The 16,358-nt window shown below is 36.5% G+C and overlaps 1 protein-coding gene across 7 annotated transcripts in view; it reads left to right on the forward strand.

Annotated features, from left to right (window-relative positions):
• Positions 1-16,358, forward strand: part of NEK10 (NIMA related kinase 10) — a 422,123-nt gene that overhangs the window by 211,598 nt on the left and 194,167 nt on the right. For 4 of the 7 annotated variants that reach the window (XM_077994143.1, XM_077994145.1, XM_015132308.3 and 1 more), the window contains 2 exons: positions 3,844-3,881; positions 3,981-4,121. In XM_077994143.1, coding sequence (XP_077850269.1) covers positions 3,844-3,881; positions 3,981-4,121 — 179 coding nt within the window. The remainder of the gene's footprint in view (positions 1-3,843; positions 3,882-3,980; positions 4,122-16,358) is intronic. The other 3 variants (XM_077994146.1, XM_077994147.1, XM_015132312.3) reach the window with 1 other exon arrangement.

The raw sequence follows: 16,358 nt of genomic DNA on the forward strand, positions 1-16,358 counted from the left end.
GGTTTGTGATCATTCAGCATCATACTTGTGACTGGAAAGACCTTGTGTATTTTCAGGACCTGTGGATCTTGCCTCCTAAAAGCAGAAGTTTTGCTTATTTTGTAGCTTTTCTCCCTCCATCTTTTTCATAATCTGTATCTGGTTTTACTTTGGAGGAATAAATACTGCATGATTACTCCTTGCTAGAATCAACCTGGCCCATCTGCCAATGTCACACTCCAGCAGTCTTAACAAAAACAAACAAAAAAACGCATAGTAAGACCACTTTGTTTCTTTTCTGTGATAGTTCTATACTTTCCTGGTTTAGTGCTCGTTTGTTATGAGATATGTTATTCGGGTACAAGGGGATAGGCACAGGAGCATTATACTACTTTGTTGTCATGATACCAACTCTATTAACATTATAGATACATAGGAGAACTCAAAGCTACATAATGTTGCTTATTCACACAGGATGTATGTATGAATGTCACTGCCTGAAAGAGAGCTTCAGCTATAAAATGCTCATTAGCTCACATGGTGTGGTTGCAGTAGTTTTAGAAGGTATTACCTTACTATTGTAAGCCAAACCTCTCATTTCATAAGGTTTAATTATTTTTATCAATATCAAATAGTATTGATACTTTTCACAATTGAATTAAATGATGGAATACACTCATAATGCATGTGAAAATGTTTTCTTTGTTCAAATATATATTTCAAGGAATTCCTATGAGAGATGAAATTTTAGGGCTTCATTCTCTTCTTGGCCAGGACTCTGCTGGCAAAATAATTATCCAAATAATTCACCTTGCTCTTGACTTAATTCAGTGAAAAGTCTATTTAAAAAATTAGAAAGCTACTTCCTGGATTATTCACTTTATCTGTTAGTGTTTTGGGGTGGAAGTTGTAGGCTAACACTCATTTTCAGCACTTCAGTTTCTCTTTTGCCTTATTAATTCCAGATGAGGTCATACTAGGTCTGAAGAGAGCTGGAAGGGATGGCCTTTTAGAATTCTTTCAGCCTTCTATTTTTCTGAAATTCTTCCATCAGCCTGAAGTGCTGTTGGTCAATGCCCATTTCAAAATTTTCAGAGAACACAAACTATAATATATTAAGCCTCTTCACCAGAAACTATTTCTGGAATGTTCTCTGTGTGAAACCACTTTGGTATATTTTTCAGCTTGTGATACGATGGGGACACCACCCTCTGTAGCCATAACGCTCTGTTGGGCATAAACATTCAATGTGGTTCAATCTAGAGGCAGTCTTCCCTCAGGCTCTGCATAATTTCTATCGTTTGTCCATCTGTGAACTCAACAATTGCATAGTTAAAAGCTGTCACTTCTGGTCACAATGAGCCTGTTCTATTTTGAAATTTCAGATGACTATATTTTCTTGCGGTTAGTGATATAATTTCCAGAGAAATTGACATTTATTTTCTGCTATCTCTATGCAATCTTTTAAGTCCCAAGACTGTGGAAACTATTTATTTTCACCATCCCATCTCCAGTGTCCAACATGGTGGCTATACATTGTGGGCTCTTAATAAATATTTCTCGAATGAATGAATGAATGTGTAATGGTTCTTTTTAAAGATTCCCTAAAGTTTATTAAAGAGTAATTTAAAATTATATAAAGAAATAGCAGAGGCGGCAGCAACTCAGCATTGTCAGGGTGTTCTATGTCACATATCCCACTAGCACACATTATGCATAGCATTTGCTAATACGTAAAAATGTTTGAAATGTTAGATTCTTCAGGACATCTGGAACAGTCATCTTGCAAACTCATCATGTGAGTGATTATCAGCTTTTCAAGAACATGAATAACCTGATGGATACAAGTTTGCCTCCAGTTGCATTTGTATTCACTTTTTAAGAGAGTGGGATTCAGGAGGTATTGCAGGTTTAGCAGCTACATGGCATGAATGTAGTAAGCTTATGAAGACAATGACCAACACTTAAGGAAGGGCAGACCACATTGTTAAGTATGGAGGCCACTAGGCACATGTGACTCTTGAGCAGCTGAAATGTGGCCAGTGCAACTGAGGGACTGAATTTTAAATTTCATTTAATATTAATTAAGATGTAAAATAATAAGATATCTCAATTTTTATATGTTGAAATAATATTTTGGATATTTTTGATTAAATAAAATAGATTTATTTCACTGTATTCTTTTTACTTTTTAAAACATTTGGCTACCAGAAAACTTAAAATTATGTTTGATGCTTACCATCAGTTTCTATTAGACAGTGCTAGCCTCATCTAGAAGGCTAAGGGGCAAAGTTATTCAGAAAGCATTTGCTGGGATATGGCATTTGTGCAGGCATACGAGGGGCTGGAACAGATATTCTGCTTCTCAGCTCAGCCCTGAGGTTGTCCTGCCTACACATGGGCACTGCTGTGATCATGTCTCTTTTCAAACTTTCTGAGGGCAGGATCAGCTTCATTTCTTTTTTTGAACGTGCTCCTTATCTCAGGGTTAGGGAAAGTATATAAACTGTTAAAGGCTGGCGGGTTCCATTTACTTTTCAAGGCTCTGGAACTTTGAGCTCAGAATGGAACAGAATATATTATGGGATCAAGAGAGTGCTACCTGGTGAAAATCAAGAGGGAATGGAAAGGAACAGGGAAGAAACTCATAAGTGGATACAAAGATTTTGGTATTATTCTAGTGCTTAAATTGGGTGGTAGGTAAATGAGTGCCAATTTTGTTACACTTAATAACACAGGTAGGTGTTGCATGCATGTATCAAAAAATCTATGATTAAAACAAAAGGGTTGGGACAAGAGACTTATCAGCCATGTTTACTTGTATTTAAATTCCTGTATTTATTCCTACTTAACAAATACCTATCATGTGCCTTATACATAGTAGATGTATGATATATTTTTGTTGGATTGCATTAAGTTTAAGAATGATTCTTACAACTTGTCAGGGCACAGATGTTTCTTATTTCGTTCCAGAAAACTATTAAAAAATTGGTTCTAGGCTGGGCGTGGTGGTTCACACCTGTAATCCCAGCACTTTGGGAGGCTGAGGTGGGTGGATCACGAGGTTAGGAGATCAAGACCATCCTGGCTAACATGGTGAAACCCCGTCTTTACTAAAAGTACAAAAAAGTTAGCCGGGCATGGTTGTGGGTGCCTGTAGTCCCAGCTACTTGGGAGGCTGAGGCAGGAGAATGGCATGAACCCAGGAGGTGGAGGTTTCAACAAGCTGAGATCGCGCCACTGCACTCCAGCCTGGGTTACAGAGCGAGAGTCGTCTCAAAAAAAAAAAAAAAATGGTTACAGTGGAAAAAAAAGGCTGAAGGTGATTTACACATATCCCTGGTACAGTCTAAGGCCACCTCCAAGGCAAACAAGGGATGTTAATAACACTGGCAACTTTAGGAAAGATAATTATTTTCAATGCAAAAAACATTTTATAGGAAGAGGAATAAAGTTTTTTTTATTTGTTTTTTGTTTTGTTTTGTTTTTTAATAGAGCAGGAACAAATCATAGAAAATACTGTATATAACATTTTAAATCTTATATCCTTTTAGTGCAAAATCATATTTCGAGTTTAAGTATAACAAGAAAATTATTCAGGATCATAAGAGTTAGGCTCTTAGTCATACTTAGAGCCTAAAAAAACAACTGTGGTGGGACGATTCTGCCATTTGTCAGTAGAATGTCAATTGTACTGGGTGTTGCAATATGTTTATTTCCTTCTGAATTAAACTCTTGAGAGCATCTTGAGGGAAAATAATCTTTATTAATCTTTATAATGTAGACCATAGCAAGATGTAGGCTCTTAGTTTGTCAAATCCAAGTTGAACAAGTCATTCTAATGGCCCGTAATTCTATTTTCAGGGACTTCACTGGAGGAACAGGATCAAGACCAAGACCAGGTAACTTAGTGTTGATAGCGATAAAATCAAACACAACTCTCTAAAATTCAATGTAATTTATGTTACAGTTTCATATCTTTCCCCCTTTTATTTCTTCAGCTTTGCTGCCTCTTGACCTGCTTCTGAAAGTGCCACCCCTCATGCTCAGGGCCCACATTAAGGAACTAGAGGCCGAGTTAGTGACAGGGTGGCAGTCCCATAGCCTTCCTGCTGTGATTCTTCGAAATCTCAAAGATCATGGTAGTACTTACTAGATCACATTGATGTTAAGCACACAATGGGCAAATGCAGAATTATAGTTGGACCTGAGATGTCTGAACGATGCTTGGGTGGTAATTTTAATATAAACAGCAGGAGAATTCTGCCTTGTTTGTTCACCATTATTAGTTTGGCGATTTGATGATAACAAAATGCCTTCTGTGTTCACTGTCGATTGAAGTATTATGGGCTGTTTTTTCCAAAATTTGCATTTCTGTCGTGGTGGGAATGTTAGCCAGTTGACCTACTGATGCTTCAAGTACATACCTACAAACAAAAAATAGTAACCATGTTTTACAAAGGTATTTCTGTAAACTCTACACCTACATGATACATGTAGAATGAAGAGAGTAAGTCATATATTTTTTCTATCTCCTCTACCCTTACACAAATAATTATTTTTTACTTATTTATGTTTCTTTTTTTTCCTTTTCTGAGACAGAATCTCACTCTGTCACCCAGGCTGGAGTGCAGTGGCACGATCTTGGCTCACTGCAACCTCCACCTCCCAGGTTCAAGCGATTCTCCTAACTCAGCCTCCTGAGTAGCTGGGATTACAGGTGCCTGCCACCACGCCCGGCTATTTTTGTGTTTTTAGTATAGATGGAGTTTCACCATGTTGGCCAGGCTGGCCTTGAACTCTTGACCTCAGGTGATCCACCCACGATTAAAATGACATATCACATTGTTTCCCTAATAATTGAAAAATTATAGATACTTAAACATAAAAGTTTATAATAAAGGTTTGGGAAGAATGTGTTAATTAATGTTTCTAATTTTTGTTAAAGAGGACCAAAGTCCATCAGTAACGTTAAAATTATTAGCTAAACCTAGACAATTCAGAAAAAAGTTTAATGATTATGCTTTTATCATGTGTGTGAGTGTACAACTCTTGAACATAGAGTTCTACTTTACTATTGGTTAATTTGGGATTATTGTTTAATGATATTTTCACCTCAGCCTCCTTGATTTGCATTCTTTTGTAGAGCTAATGTGCATAGTGAATATAGGCAAACTGACTGTAATATTAGCCCATGTCTCCACATTTATTAAATTTGCTTTGGATGAGTTATTGACAGTTTGAGGCCATTACAATGTCAGCATAGATGCCAAAAATGATGGTTTTATTAAGATGCCTGAAACTATCATGTTGACCATGCTCTGCTTCTGTTATTTTGGCAAAGGTAAGTTCAAAATATAATTATGAAATTAAGATGATTGTTATTAATTGATGTTATAACAACAAAAATGGAACACACATATGTATGTAAGCAATTGGCAGTTCTGTTGTAATCCATATTAGAAATTCTTTTTCCTAAACAGTATGTTGACTTAGTTCAGTGCAAGACTTGATTTTATGTCAATGACACTGATCAGATCTGTGGACCTTTAAACAAACTGTTTTCATTATGGCCCAGTTTACATACATTTCTTTCTTATCCCTACAGTTTGCTATATCATCTAATTCTTTAAACTCTGCTAATTCATATATTGTTAAAACTTGTATCAGAATACACAAAAGCTTTTTTTTTTTTTGAGACAGAGTCTTACTGTGTTGCCCAGGCTTGAGTGCAGTGGTGTGATCTCAGCTCACTGAAGCCTCCGCCTCCTGGGTTCAAGCAATTCTCCTGTCTCAGCCTCCCGAGTAGCTAGGATTACAGGTGCTCACTACCATGCCTGGCTAATTTTTGTATTTTTAGTAGAGACAGGGTTTCATCATGTTGGCAAGACTGGTCTCTAACTCCTGACCTCAAGTAATCCACCCACCTCAGCCTCCCAAAGTGCTGGAATTACAGGTGTGAGCCACCACTCCTGGCCATTTTAAGTGTTATCAGTGAGTGCTACATTTTATACATAAAAAAGTGGTTAGGTTTTACTAATATTGTAGAACACATTAATTCACAAGGGAACATTTGGGTTACCACCTGAGAGTTATTCTACTTTCGTGTCACAAAATGAGACCTTTATTTTTCTCAACCTTAATATGAAGGTTTTTTCCATTAATTATAAAACTCATACCTTTTAAGTGTTGCAAGTAAATTTGGATGATTGGTTGCTTTATCAAATTATAAATGGCTGGTGCCAGTACCATTCACTTAGGTCACTGCATCTGCAAATCATGCTCTAATCCAGTCATTACCTTGGTATCTCTGTCTTAACTAAAATATAAAGAGGTGACATTAATCTGGTATTCCAACAATAAAGTAGTATGTTTGGACCAAGGTGTCATGAGCCATTGTTAGTCCTGTCAGTAGTGAGTTATACCTTAAGTATTTGTTGTGAAAAATAGATAAAGCACTTAAATTTGTGAATGATTTATTTTTTGTTGTTAAATAAGCTGATTATATTAGTGTTTTTTCATTTACTTAACATTCGGTTTTGCTTTCTTGGATAGAAGGAAACATGTTGGAACTTATGCATAACCAACATTTACAGCCCTGTATTGCCTAAATGTTCTGGAAAAAATCACAGAAAGGGGAGAATTTTGCCAAAATCAGGGCATTCCCCCAGGAATATATCTAATATGTGACCATTATTTTCCATGTATTGTGGTAGAATACAGGGTTAGAACCATTATTTTAGGATGCCAAGTGGCTGTATTGTAATATGATCTTGCCTGTGTGGTACTCCTAAAAGCTGAACTTCTAGGTTCGTGTTGTGGTAATAACAGCAGTACCTCCAAACTCTTCTAGAACAAATAACAGTGAAACTATTTTACCTTACTTGTATTAAAAATCCCCTTGTTCTGTCTTTTAATACTAACTAAATTGTATCAATAATTTATTTTCTACAAATTATTTGGATTAAATAATAGATTGCAATTCCCTGCCAATAGACAACTTAGGAATTCATATATTATACCAATGAAAATATTAACAGTAATTAATATGAATAACTGAATGAAAAAACATTTTTAACGTGTTAATTATTTTAGCTCTGTTTTCCCAATTTTAGTCACTAGTGAATTACCATGGTACAAATTTGCCTATATCTGAGAACTATATATACTATTATTTCCCTAATATTTTTCTTTACATCGACTAACTTGATTTAAATTCATTTTTAGAGGAAAGTTGTTATTATTTCTGTAAATGAGAACCAGTATAATATCACTTGCCATAAGTAGATGACCATGGTAAAAGTAAATACAAATCTAAGAAAGACAACATTACATTCCAAGTAGATATGGTTGTCTGCTTATCCTGAGGTCTGTTGTCTTTGCTGTAAAGGAACATTGCCTCCTATTTGAGAAATGGTGAAAACATGCTTGCATGATACTGAAACTTAATCCTTGATATAAACAACAGAAAGAAAACTATAAAAGGAATACCTTTCCTACTGGACTACTTAATACCTTATATACCTACTAATGAAATTAGGCGGTGTAGGTGTCCCATGCCTTGGGAAACTCAGTTCTTTAAAAATAGATTAATTCTGTGGCCTATAAAGTCAAATCAGTTAATCAAATAACTGAATATTACCAAGTATTTGGAACTGGGGAAAAAGGTCTCAGGTCTGTCTTATATAAAAAAAAGAAATAATCATTTCCTTTCAAGGCAAGGGAAATGGTATATATTTGTGAAAATTAAATTATACAAAAATATAACACAAGAAACATGTTCTTTGTCAAGTACCTACTATAATGGTATGGATTCTCTTAGTGTGGGTCAAATGTAAATTTTTGGGTGTGTAGGTCAAACCTAAATTGTCAAGTGCAAATGTAATGTCAACTAAAAATATGGCCTAATTTGACCAATTAACGCTGACATTTTCCCCTGCCTTGCTCAGGTTTTTATTTAGACAGCACATGACACCCAGGCACTGAACCGGTGTATGGATATTCTTATGTGCTGCGTTTTTAATAGAAATTGTCACTTTATATTTCTGGGCCCTTAATTATGTTTTCTTATTGGATGACTATGAATCTATTTTTATGCCTCCATTTTGTTAGTAAAGGCAGATCTAAGTCAAATTGTCAAATTTTTTTTTTTTTTTTGCTCAAATATTCTAGAAAGCAGAGCTAATATTCTAGTTGTCCTTATAGGAACAATTTTTAGTAGTTTACTTTCAAGTTAATCATTAACATCAAGTACTTAAAACTCATCTTCACAATTGCCAAAGTGATTTAAGTACATACCTTCTTTTATTGTGTTGCATAGCATCTTTAATCATACAAAAATTTGCTCACAGATTTTAGCCAAAACTTCTATGATACTAGTCTATACTATATAACTTGGCATATAATTATATACAATGTTGGGATTTGTGAAGTATTAGTTATGTTTCCCAACCATACTGTAAGCATCTTCATTGCAGCTTTTATAGATATAGGCGTATCTCATAGATAACTGCAGTTTCCATTCCAGCCAACAGCAATAAAGCAAATATCACAATTAAACATGTTACATGACTTTTTTTGGTTCTCCAATGTACATAAAGGTTATGTTTACACTATACTAAGTCTATTAAGTGCACAATAACATTATGTCTAAAATATATATAACTGTAATTAAAAATGCCTTGTTGCTAAAAAGTGCTAAAGATCATCTGAGACTTTAACAAGTCATAATCATTTTGCTGGTGGAGGGTCTTGTCTCCATGTAGATGGCTGCAGATTGATCAGGTTGGTGGTTGCTAAAGATTGGGGTGGTTGTAGCAATTTTGTAAAATAAGATAACAATGAAGTTTGCTCAGTCAATTCAGTCTTTCACAAAAGTTTCTCTGTAGCGTGCGATGCTGTTTGGTAGCATCTTACTCACAGTAGAACTTCTTACAAAAACTGGAGTCAGTCCCCTGAAACCTACTGCTGCTTTATGAACTAAATTTATAGACTATTCTAAATTATTTGTTGCCATTTCAACAATGTTCATGGCATCTTTACCAGGAGTAGATTCCATCACAAGAAACCACTTTCGTTGCTCATCCCTAAGAAGCAACTGCTCATCCATTCAAGTTTTATCATGAGACTACAGCAATTCAGTCACGTCTTCAGTCTCTACTTCTAATTCTAGTTTTCTTGCTGTTTCTACTACATTTGCAATAACTACTTCTACTGAGGTTTTAAACCCCTCAAAGTCATCCATGCGAGTTGGAACCAACTTCTTCCAAACTCCTGTTACTGCTGATATTTTGACCATTAATCATATGTATTTTTTATTTTTTTAAATTTTTTTCCATAAGTTATTGGGATACAATTCTTTTAGTGGTGATTTGTGAGATTTTGGTGCACCCATTACCTGAGCAGTATACACTGCACCATTTTTGTAGTCTTCTATTCCTCACCCGCTTCTCACTCTTCCCCCAAGTCCCTAAAGTCCATTGTATCATTGTCATGCCTTTGCATCCTTAGAGCTTAGCTCCCGCATATCAGTGAGAAGATATGATGTTTGGTTTTCCATTCTTGAGTTACTTCACTTAGAATAATAGTCTCCAATCTTATCCAGGTCACCACAAATGCTGTTAATTCATTCCTTTTTTATGGCTGAGTAGTATTCCATCATATATATATATATGAGATATCTATCTATATATGATATATATCTAATATATATTATACATATCATACATATATGATATATATCTAATATATATGATATATATCATACATATATGATATATCATACATATATGATATCTATCATACATATATGATATATATAACTGATATATATATATATATATCTCTCTCTCTCTCTCAGTTTCTTTATCCACTCATTGGTTGATGGGCATTTGGGTTGGTTCCACGTTTTGCAACTGTGAATTGTGGCTACAAACATGCATGTGCAAGTATCTTTTTTGTATTATGATTTCTTTTCCTCTGGGTAGATACCCAGTAGTGGGATTGCTGGCTTAAAGAACTTTTAGTTCTTTAAGGAATCTCCAGACTGTTTTCCATGGTGACGTACTAGTTTACATTCCCACCAGCAGTGAAGAAGTGTTTCCTGATCACTGCATCCATGCCAATATCTACTGTTTTCTGATTTTTTTATTATGACCCTCTTGCAGGAGGAAGGTGGTATCGCATTGTGGTTTTGATTTGCATTTCCCTGCTCATTAGTGATGTTGAATGTTTTTTCATATGTTCATTGGCCATTTGAGTATCTTCTTTTGAGAATTGTCTATTCATGTCTTTGGCCCACTTTTTGATAGGATTGTTTTTTTCTTACTGATTTTTTTGAGTTTGTTGTAGATTCTAGATATTAGTCCTTTGTCACATTTATAGATTGTGAAGATTTTCTCCCAGTCTGTGGATTGTCTATTTACTCTACTGACTGTTCCTTTTGCCATGCAAAAGCTCTATAGTTTAATTAGGTCCCAGTTATTTACCTTTGTTTTTATTGCATTTGCTTTTAGTTTCTTGGTCATTAAATCCTTGCCTAAGCCAACCTCTAGAAGGATTTTTCCAAGGTTATCTTCTTGAATTTTTATAGTTTCAGGTCTTAGGTTTAAGTCCCTAATCCATCTTGAGTTGATTTTTGTATAGGGTGAGAGATGAGGATCCAGTTTCTTTTCCTACTTGTGGCTAGCCAATTATCCCAGCACCATTTGTTGAAAAGGGTGTCCTTTCCCCACTTTATGTTTTTGTTTGCTTTGTTGAAGATCGGTTGGTAAGTATTTGGGTTTATTTCTGGGTTCTCTTTTCTGCTCCATTGGTCTATGTACCTATTTTTATACCAGTACCATGCTGTTTTGGTGACTATGGCCTTATAGTATAGTTTGAAATCAGGTAGCGTGATGCCTCCGGATTTGTTCTTTTTGCTTAGTCTTGGTTTGGCTATGCAGACTCCTTTTTGGTTCCATATGAATTTTAGAATTGTTTTTTCTAATTCTGTGAAGAATGATGGTGGTATTTTGATGGGGATTGCATTGAATTTGTAGACTGTTTTTGGCAGTATGGTCATTTTCACAGTATTGATTCTACTCATCCCTGAGCATCGGATGTGTTTCCATTTGTTTGTGTGAGCTATGATTTCTTTTAGCAGTGTTTTGTGGTTTTCCTTGCAGAGGTCTTTCGACTTCTTGGTTAGTTATATTCCTAAGTATTTTTATTTTATTTATTGTTTTGAGACAGAATTTCACTCTGTTGCCAGACTGGAGTGCAGTGGTCCAATTTTGGCTCACTGCAACCTCCGCCTCCCGAGTTCAAGTGATTCTCTTGCCTCTGTCTCCCGAATAGCTGGGACTACAGGTGTGTGCTACCATGCCCAGCTGATTTTTGTATTTTTAGTAGGCACAGGGTTTCACCATGTTGGCCTGGATGGTCTCGATCTCTTGACCTCGTGATCTGCCCGTCTTGGTCTCCCAAACTGCTGGGATTACAGGTGTGAGCCACCACGCCCAGCCAGTATTTATATTTTTTGCAGCTATTGTGAAAGGAATTGAGTTCTTGATTTGATTTTCTACTTGGTTGCTGTTGGTGTATAGAAGAGCTACTGATTTGTGTACATTAATCTTGTATCTGGAAAATTTGCTGAATTCTTTTATCAGTTCTAGGAGCTTTCTGGAGGAGTCTTTAGGATTTTCAAGGTAAATGATCGTATTGTCAGCAAACAGTGACAGTTTGACTTCCTGTTTACTGATTTGGATGCCCTTTATTTCCTTCTCTTGCCTGACTGCTCTGACTAGGACTTCCAGTACTACGTTGAAGAGGAGTGGTGAGAATGGGCATCCTTGTCTTGTTCCAGTTCTCCGAGAGAATGCTTTCAACTTTTCCCCATTCACTATTATGTTGGCTGTGTGTTTGTCATAGATGGCTTTTATTACATTGAGGTATGTCCCTTATATGCCAATTTTGCTGAGAGTTTTAATCATAAAGGGATGCTAGATTTTGTTGAATGCTTTTTTCTGCATGTATTGTGATGATCATTTGATTTTTGTTTTTAATTCTGTTTATGTGGTATATCACATTTATTGACTTGTGTATTTTAAACCATCCCTGTATCCCTGGTATGAAACCCACTTGATTATGGTGGATCGTCTTCTTGATATGTTGTTGGATTTGGTTAGCTAGTATTTTGTTAAGGATTTTAGCATCTATGTTCATCAAGGATTTCGGTCTATAGTTTTTTTTTTTTGGTTATGATCTGTCCTGGTTTTTGTATTAGGGTGTTGCTGGCTTCATAGAATGAATTAGAGAGGGTTTCCTCTTTCTCTGTCTTATGGAATAGTGTCAAAAGGATTGGTACCAATTCTTTGAATGTCTGGTAGAATTCTGCTGTGAATCCCTCTGGTCCTGGACCTTTTTTTTGTTGATAATTTTTAAATTACCATTTCAATCTCGCTGCTTGTTATTGGTCTGTTCAGGGTATTTAATTCTTCCTGATTTAAGCTAGGAGGGTTGTGTTTTTCTAGGAATTTATCCATCTCTTCTAGATTTTCTAGTTTATGTGCATAAAGGTGTTCATAGTAACCTTGAATGATCTTTTGTATTTCAGTAGTGTCGGTTGTAATATCTCCTGTTTTGTTTCTTAGTGAGGTCATTTGGATTTTTTCTCTTCTTTTCTTGATTAATCTTGCTAATGGTCTATCAATTTTATTTATATTTTCAAAGAATTACCTTTTTGTTTCATGTATCTTTTGTATATTTTTTGTTTCAATTTCATTTAGTTCTGCTTTGATCTTGGTTATTTCCTTTCTTCTGCTGGATTTGGGTTTGGTTTGTTCTTGTTTCTGTGGTTCCTTGAGGTGTGACCTTACAATGTCAGTTTGTGCTCTTTCAGTCTTTTCGATTAGGCATTTAGGGCTATGAACTTTCCTCTTAGCACTGCTTTTGCTGTATTCCAGAGGTTTTGATAGGTTGTGTCATTATTGTCACTCACTCAGTTCAAAGAAATTTTAAATTTCCATCTTGATTTTGTTTTTGACCCAATGCTCATTCAGGAGCAGGTTCTTGAATTTCCATGTATTTGCATGGTTTTGAAGGTTCCTTTTGCAGTTGATTTCCAGTTTTAGTCCACTGTGGTCTAAGAGCGTGCTTGATATAATTTCAATTTTTAAAAATTTATTGAGGCTCATTTTATGGCCTATCATATGGAGAAATCATATGGCCTATCATGGAGAAAGTTCCATGCACTGTTGAATAGAATGTATGTTTTGTGGTTGTTGGATGAAACGTTCTGTCTATATCTGTTAAGTCTATTTGTTCCAAGGTATAGTTTAAATCCATTGTTTCTTTGTTGACTTTCTGTCTTGATAACCTAATTGTGTCAGTGGAGTACTGAAGTCCCCTGCTATTATTGTGTTATTGTCTCTCTCATTTCCTAGGTCTATTAGTGTTATAAATTTGGGAGCTCCAGTTTTTAGGTGCATATATGTTTAGGATTGTGATATTTTCCTGTTGGACAAAGTCTTTTACCATCATATAATGTCCATCTTTGTTTCTTTTAACTGCTGTTGTTTTAAAGTTCGTTTTGTCTGATATAAGAATAGCTACCTTGCTCGCTTTTGGTGTCCACTTGCATGAAATGCCTTTTTCCACCCCTTTAAGTTTTTGTAAGTCCTTATGTGTTAGGTGAATCTCCTGAAGACAGCAGATAATTGGTTTGTAAGTTCTTATCCATTCTGTGGTTCTGTATGTTTTAAGCAGAGCATTTAGGCCATTTACATTCAATGTTAGTATTGAAATGTGAGGTACCATTGCATTCATTGTGCTATTTGTTGCCTGTGCACTTTTGTTCTCTTGTTTTATGTTTTTGCTTTTTAACTTATATTTTTGCTTTATAGGTCCTGTGTGATTTATGCTTTAAGTAGATGCTGTTTTGATGTGTTTCCAGGATTTGTTTCAAGATTTACAGTTCCTTTTAGCAGTTCTTGTAGTGGTGGCTTGGTAGTGGTGAATTATCTTAGCATTTGTTTGTCTGAAAAAGATTGTCTCTTTCCTTCATATATGATGCTTCCTTTTGTTGGATACAAAATTCTTGACTGATAATTGTTTTGTTTGAGGAGGCTGAAGATAGGGCTCCAATCCCTTCTAGCTTGTAGGGTTTCTGCTGAGAAATCTGCTATTAATCTAATAGGTTTTCCTTTATAGGCTACCTGGTGCTTCTGTCTCACAGCTCTTAAGATTCTTTCCTTTGTCTTAGCTTTGGATAATAGATGATAATGTGCCTAGGTGACGATCTTTTTGCAATGAATTTCCCAGGTGTTCTTTGTGCTTCTTGTTTTCTCATGTCTAGGTCTCTAGCAAGGCCGGGGAAGTGTTCCTCAATTATTCCCCCAAATATGTTTTCCAAGCTTTTATAATTCTCTTCTTCCTCAGGAACACCAATTATTCTTAGGTTTGGTTGTTTAACATAATCCCAGACTTCTTGGAGGCTTTGCTCATATTTTTTTATTCCTTTTTCCTTGTCTTTGTTGGATTGGGTTAATTTGAAGACGTTGTCTTTGAGCTCTACTTGTTCAATTCTATTGCTGAAACTTTCCAGAACATTTTGCATTTCTTTAAGTGTGTCCAATGTTACCTGAATTTTTGATTGTTTTTACTTTAAACTATCTATTTCCCTGAATATTTCTCCCTTCACTTCTTGTATTGTGTTTTGGATTTTCTTGCAGTGGACTTTGCCTTTCTGTGGTTTCTACCTGACTAGCTTAGTAACTAACCTCCTGAATTCTTTTTCAGGTAAATCAGGTATTTCTTCTTGGTTTGGCTCCATTGCTGGTGAACAAGTGTGATTTTTTGGGGGTGTTGCAGAGCCTTGTTTTGTCATATTACCAGGGTTGGTTTTCTGGTTCCTTCTTATTTGGGTAGGCTCTATCAGAGGGAATGTCTAAGGCTGAAGGCTGTTGTTCAGATTCTTTTGTCCCGATGGGTGTTCCCTTGATGTAGTACTCTTACCCTTTTCCTATGGATATGGTTTCCTGTGAACTGAACCTCAGTGATTGTTGTGTCTCTTCTGGATCTAGCCACCCAGCAAGTCTACCCAGCTCCAGGATGGTACTGAGGGTTTGCTGCACAGAGTTCTGTGATGTGAACCGTCTATGGGTCTCTCAGCCGTGGATGCCAGTGCCTGTTCTGGTGGAGGTGGCGGGGCGGGGGTTGCAATGGACTCCATGAGGGTTCTTAGCTTTGGTGGTTTAATGTTCTATTTTTGTGCTGGTTGGCCTCCTCCCAGGAGGTGGTGTTTTCCAAAGAGCATCAGCTATGCTAGTATGGAGAGGGACTGGCAGTGGGCAGGGCCCTAGAACTCCCAAGATTATACGTCCTTTGTCTTCCACTACCAGAGTGGGTAGGAAAGGGCCATCCGTTGGGGGCAGAGCTATACCTGAGCTCAGACTCTCCTTGGGCAGATCTTGCTGCTGCTGAGCATTTGGGATGTCTCCCACGTCCTGCAGGAGCAGTCTGCTTCCTTCAGAGGGTCTGTGAGTCCTCTCAGGATTCCTAGTTTGTTCTTGGAGTTGATCTGGAGCTAAAATGCATAAATGTTTTTAATGGCATCTAGAATAGTGAATCCTTTCTGGGAGGCTTTCAATCGACTTTGCATAGATTCATCAGAGGAATCACTATCTATGGCAGCTATAGCCTTATGAAATGAATTTCTGAATAATAGGACTTGAAAGTCAAAATGACTCTTTGATCATTGGGCTGAAGAATGGATGTTGTGTTAGCATACATGAAAACAACATTAATAGCCAGGTGTGGTGGGTCACGCCTGTAATCTCAGCACTTTGGGAGGCCAAGGTTGGCGGATCATAAGGTCAGGAGATTGATACCATACTTGCTAACATGGTGAAACCCCATCCTTACTAAAAATACAAAAAATTAGCTGGGCGAGGTGATGGGTGCCTGTAGTCCCAGCTACTCGGGAGGCTGAGGCAGGAGAATGGTGTGAACCTGGGAAGTGGAGCTTGCAGTGAGCCCAGATCGTGCCACTGCACTCCAGCCTGGGTGACAGAGTGAGACTCCGTCTTAAAAAAGAAAAAGAAAAAGAAAACAACATTAATATCCTGTACCTCCTCATCACAGCTGTTAGATGACCAAGTATTTTGTCAATGAATATCAATATTTGATGGGAATCTTTATTTCAGAGCAGTAGATCTCAAGAGTTGGCTTAAAATATTCAATAAACAGACTGCTGTCATCCAGGCTTTGTTGTTTTATTTATAGAGCATAGGCAGAATAGATTTAGTCAAATTCTTAAGGGCCCTAGCCTAGTATTTTTGGAATGGTCAATGAGCATTGGCTTGAACCTAAGATTACCTGTTGCATTAGCTCCTAACAAG

The sequence above is a fragment of the Macaca mulatta genome, chromosome 2 (genome assembly GCF_049350105.2).
Source record: "Macaca mulatta isolate MMU2019108-1 chromosome 2, T2T-MMU8v2.0, whole genome shotgun sequence".
NCBI classification, from domain to species: Eukaryota; Metazoa; Chordata; class Mammalia; order Primates; family Cercopithecidae; genus Macaca; species Macaca mulatta.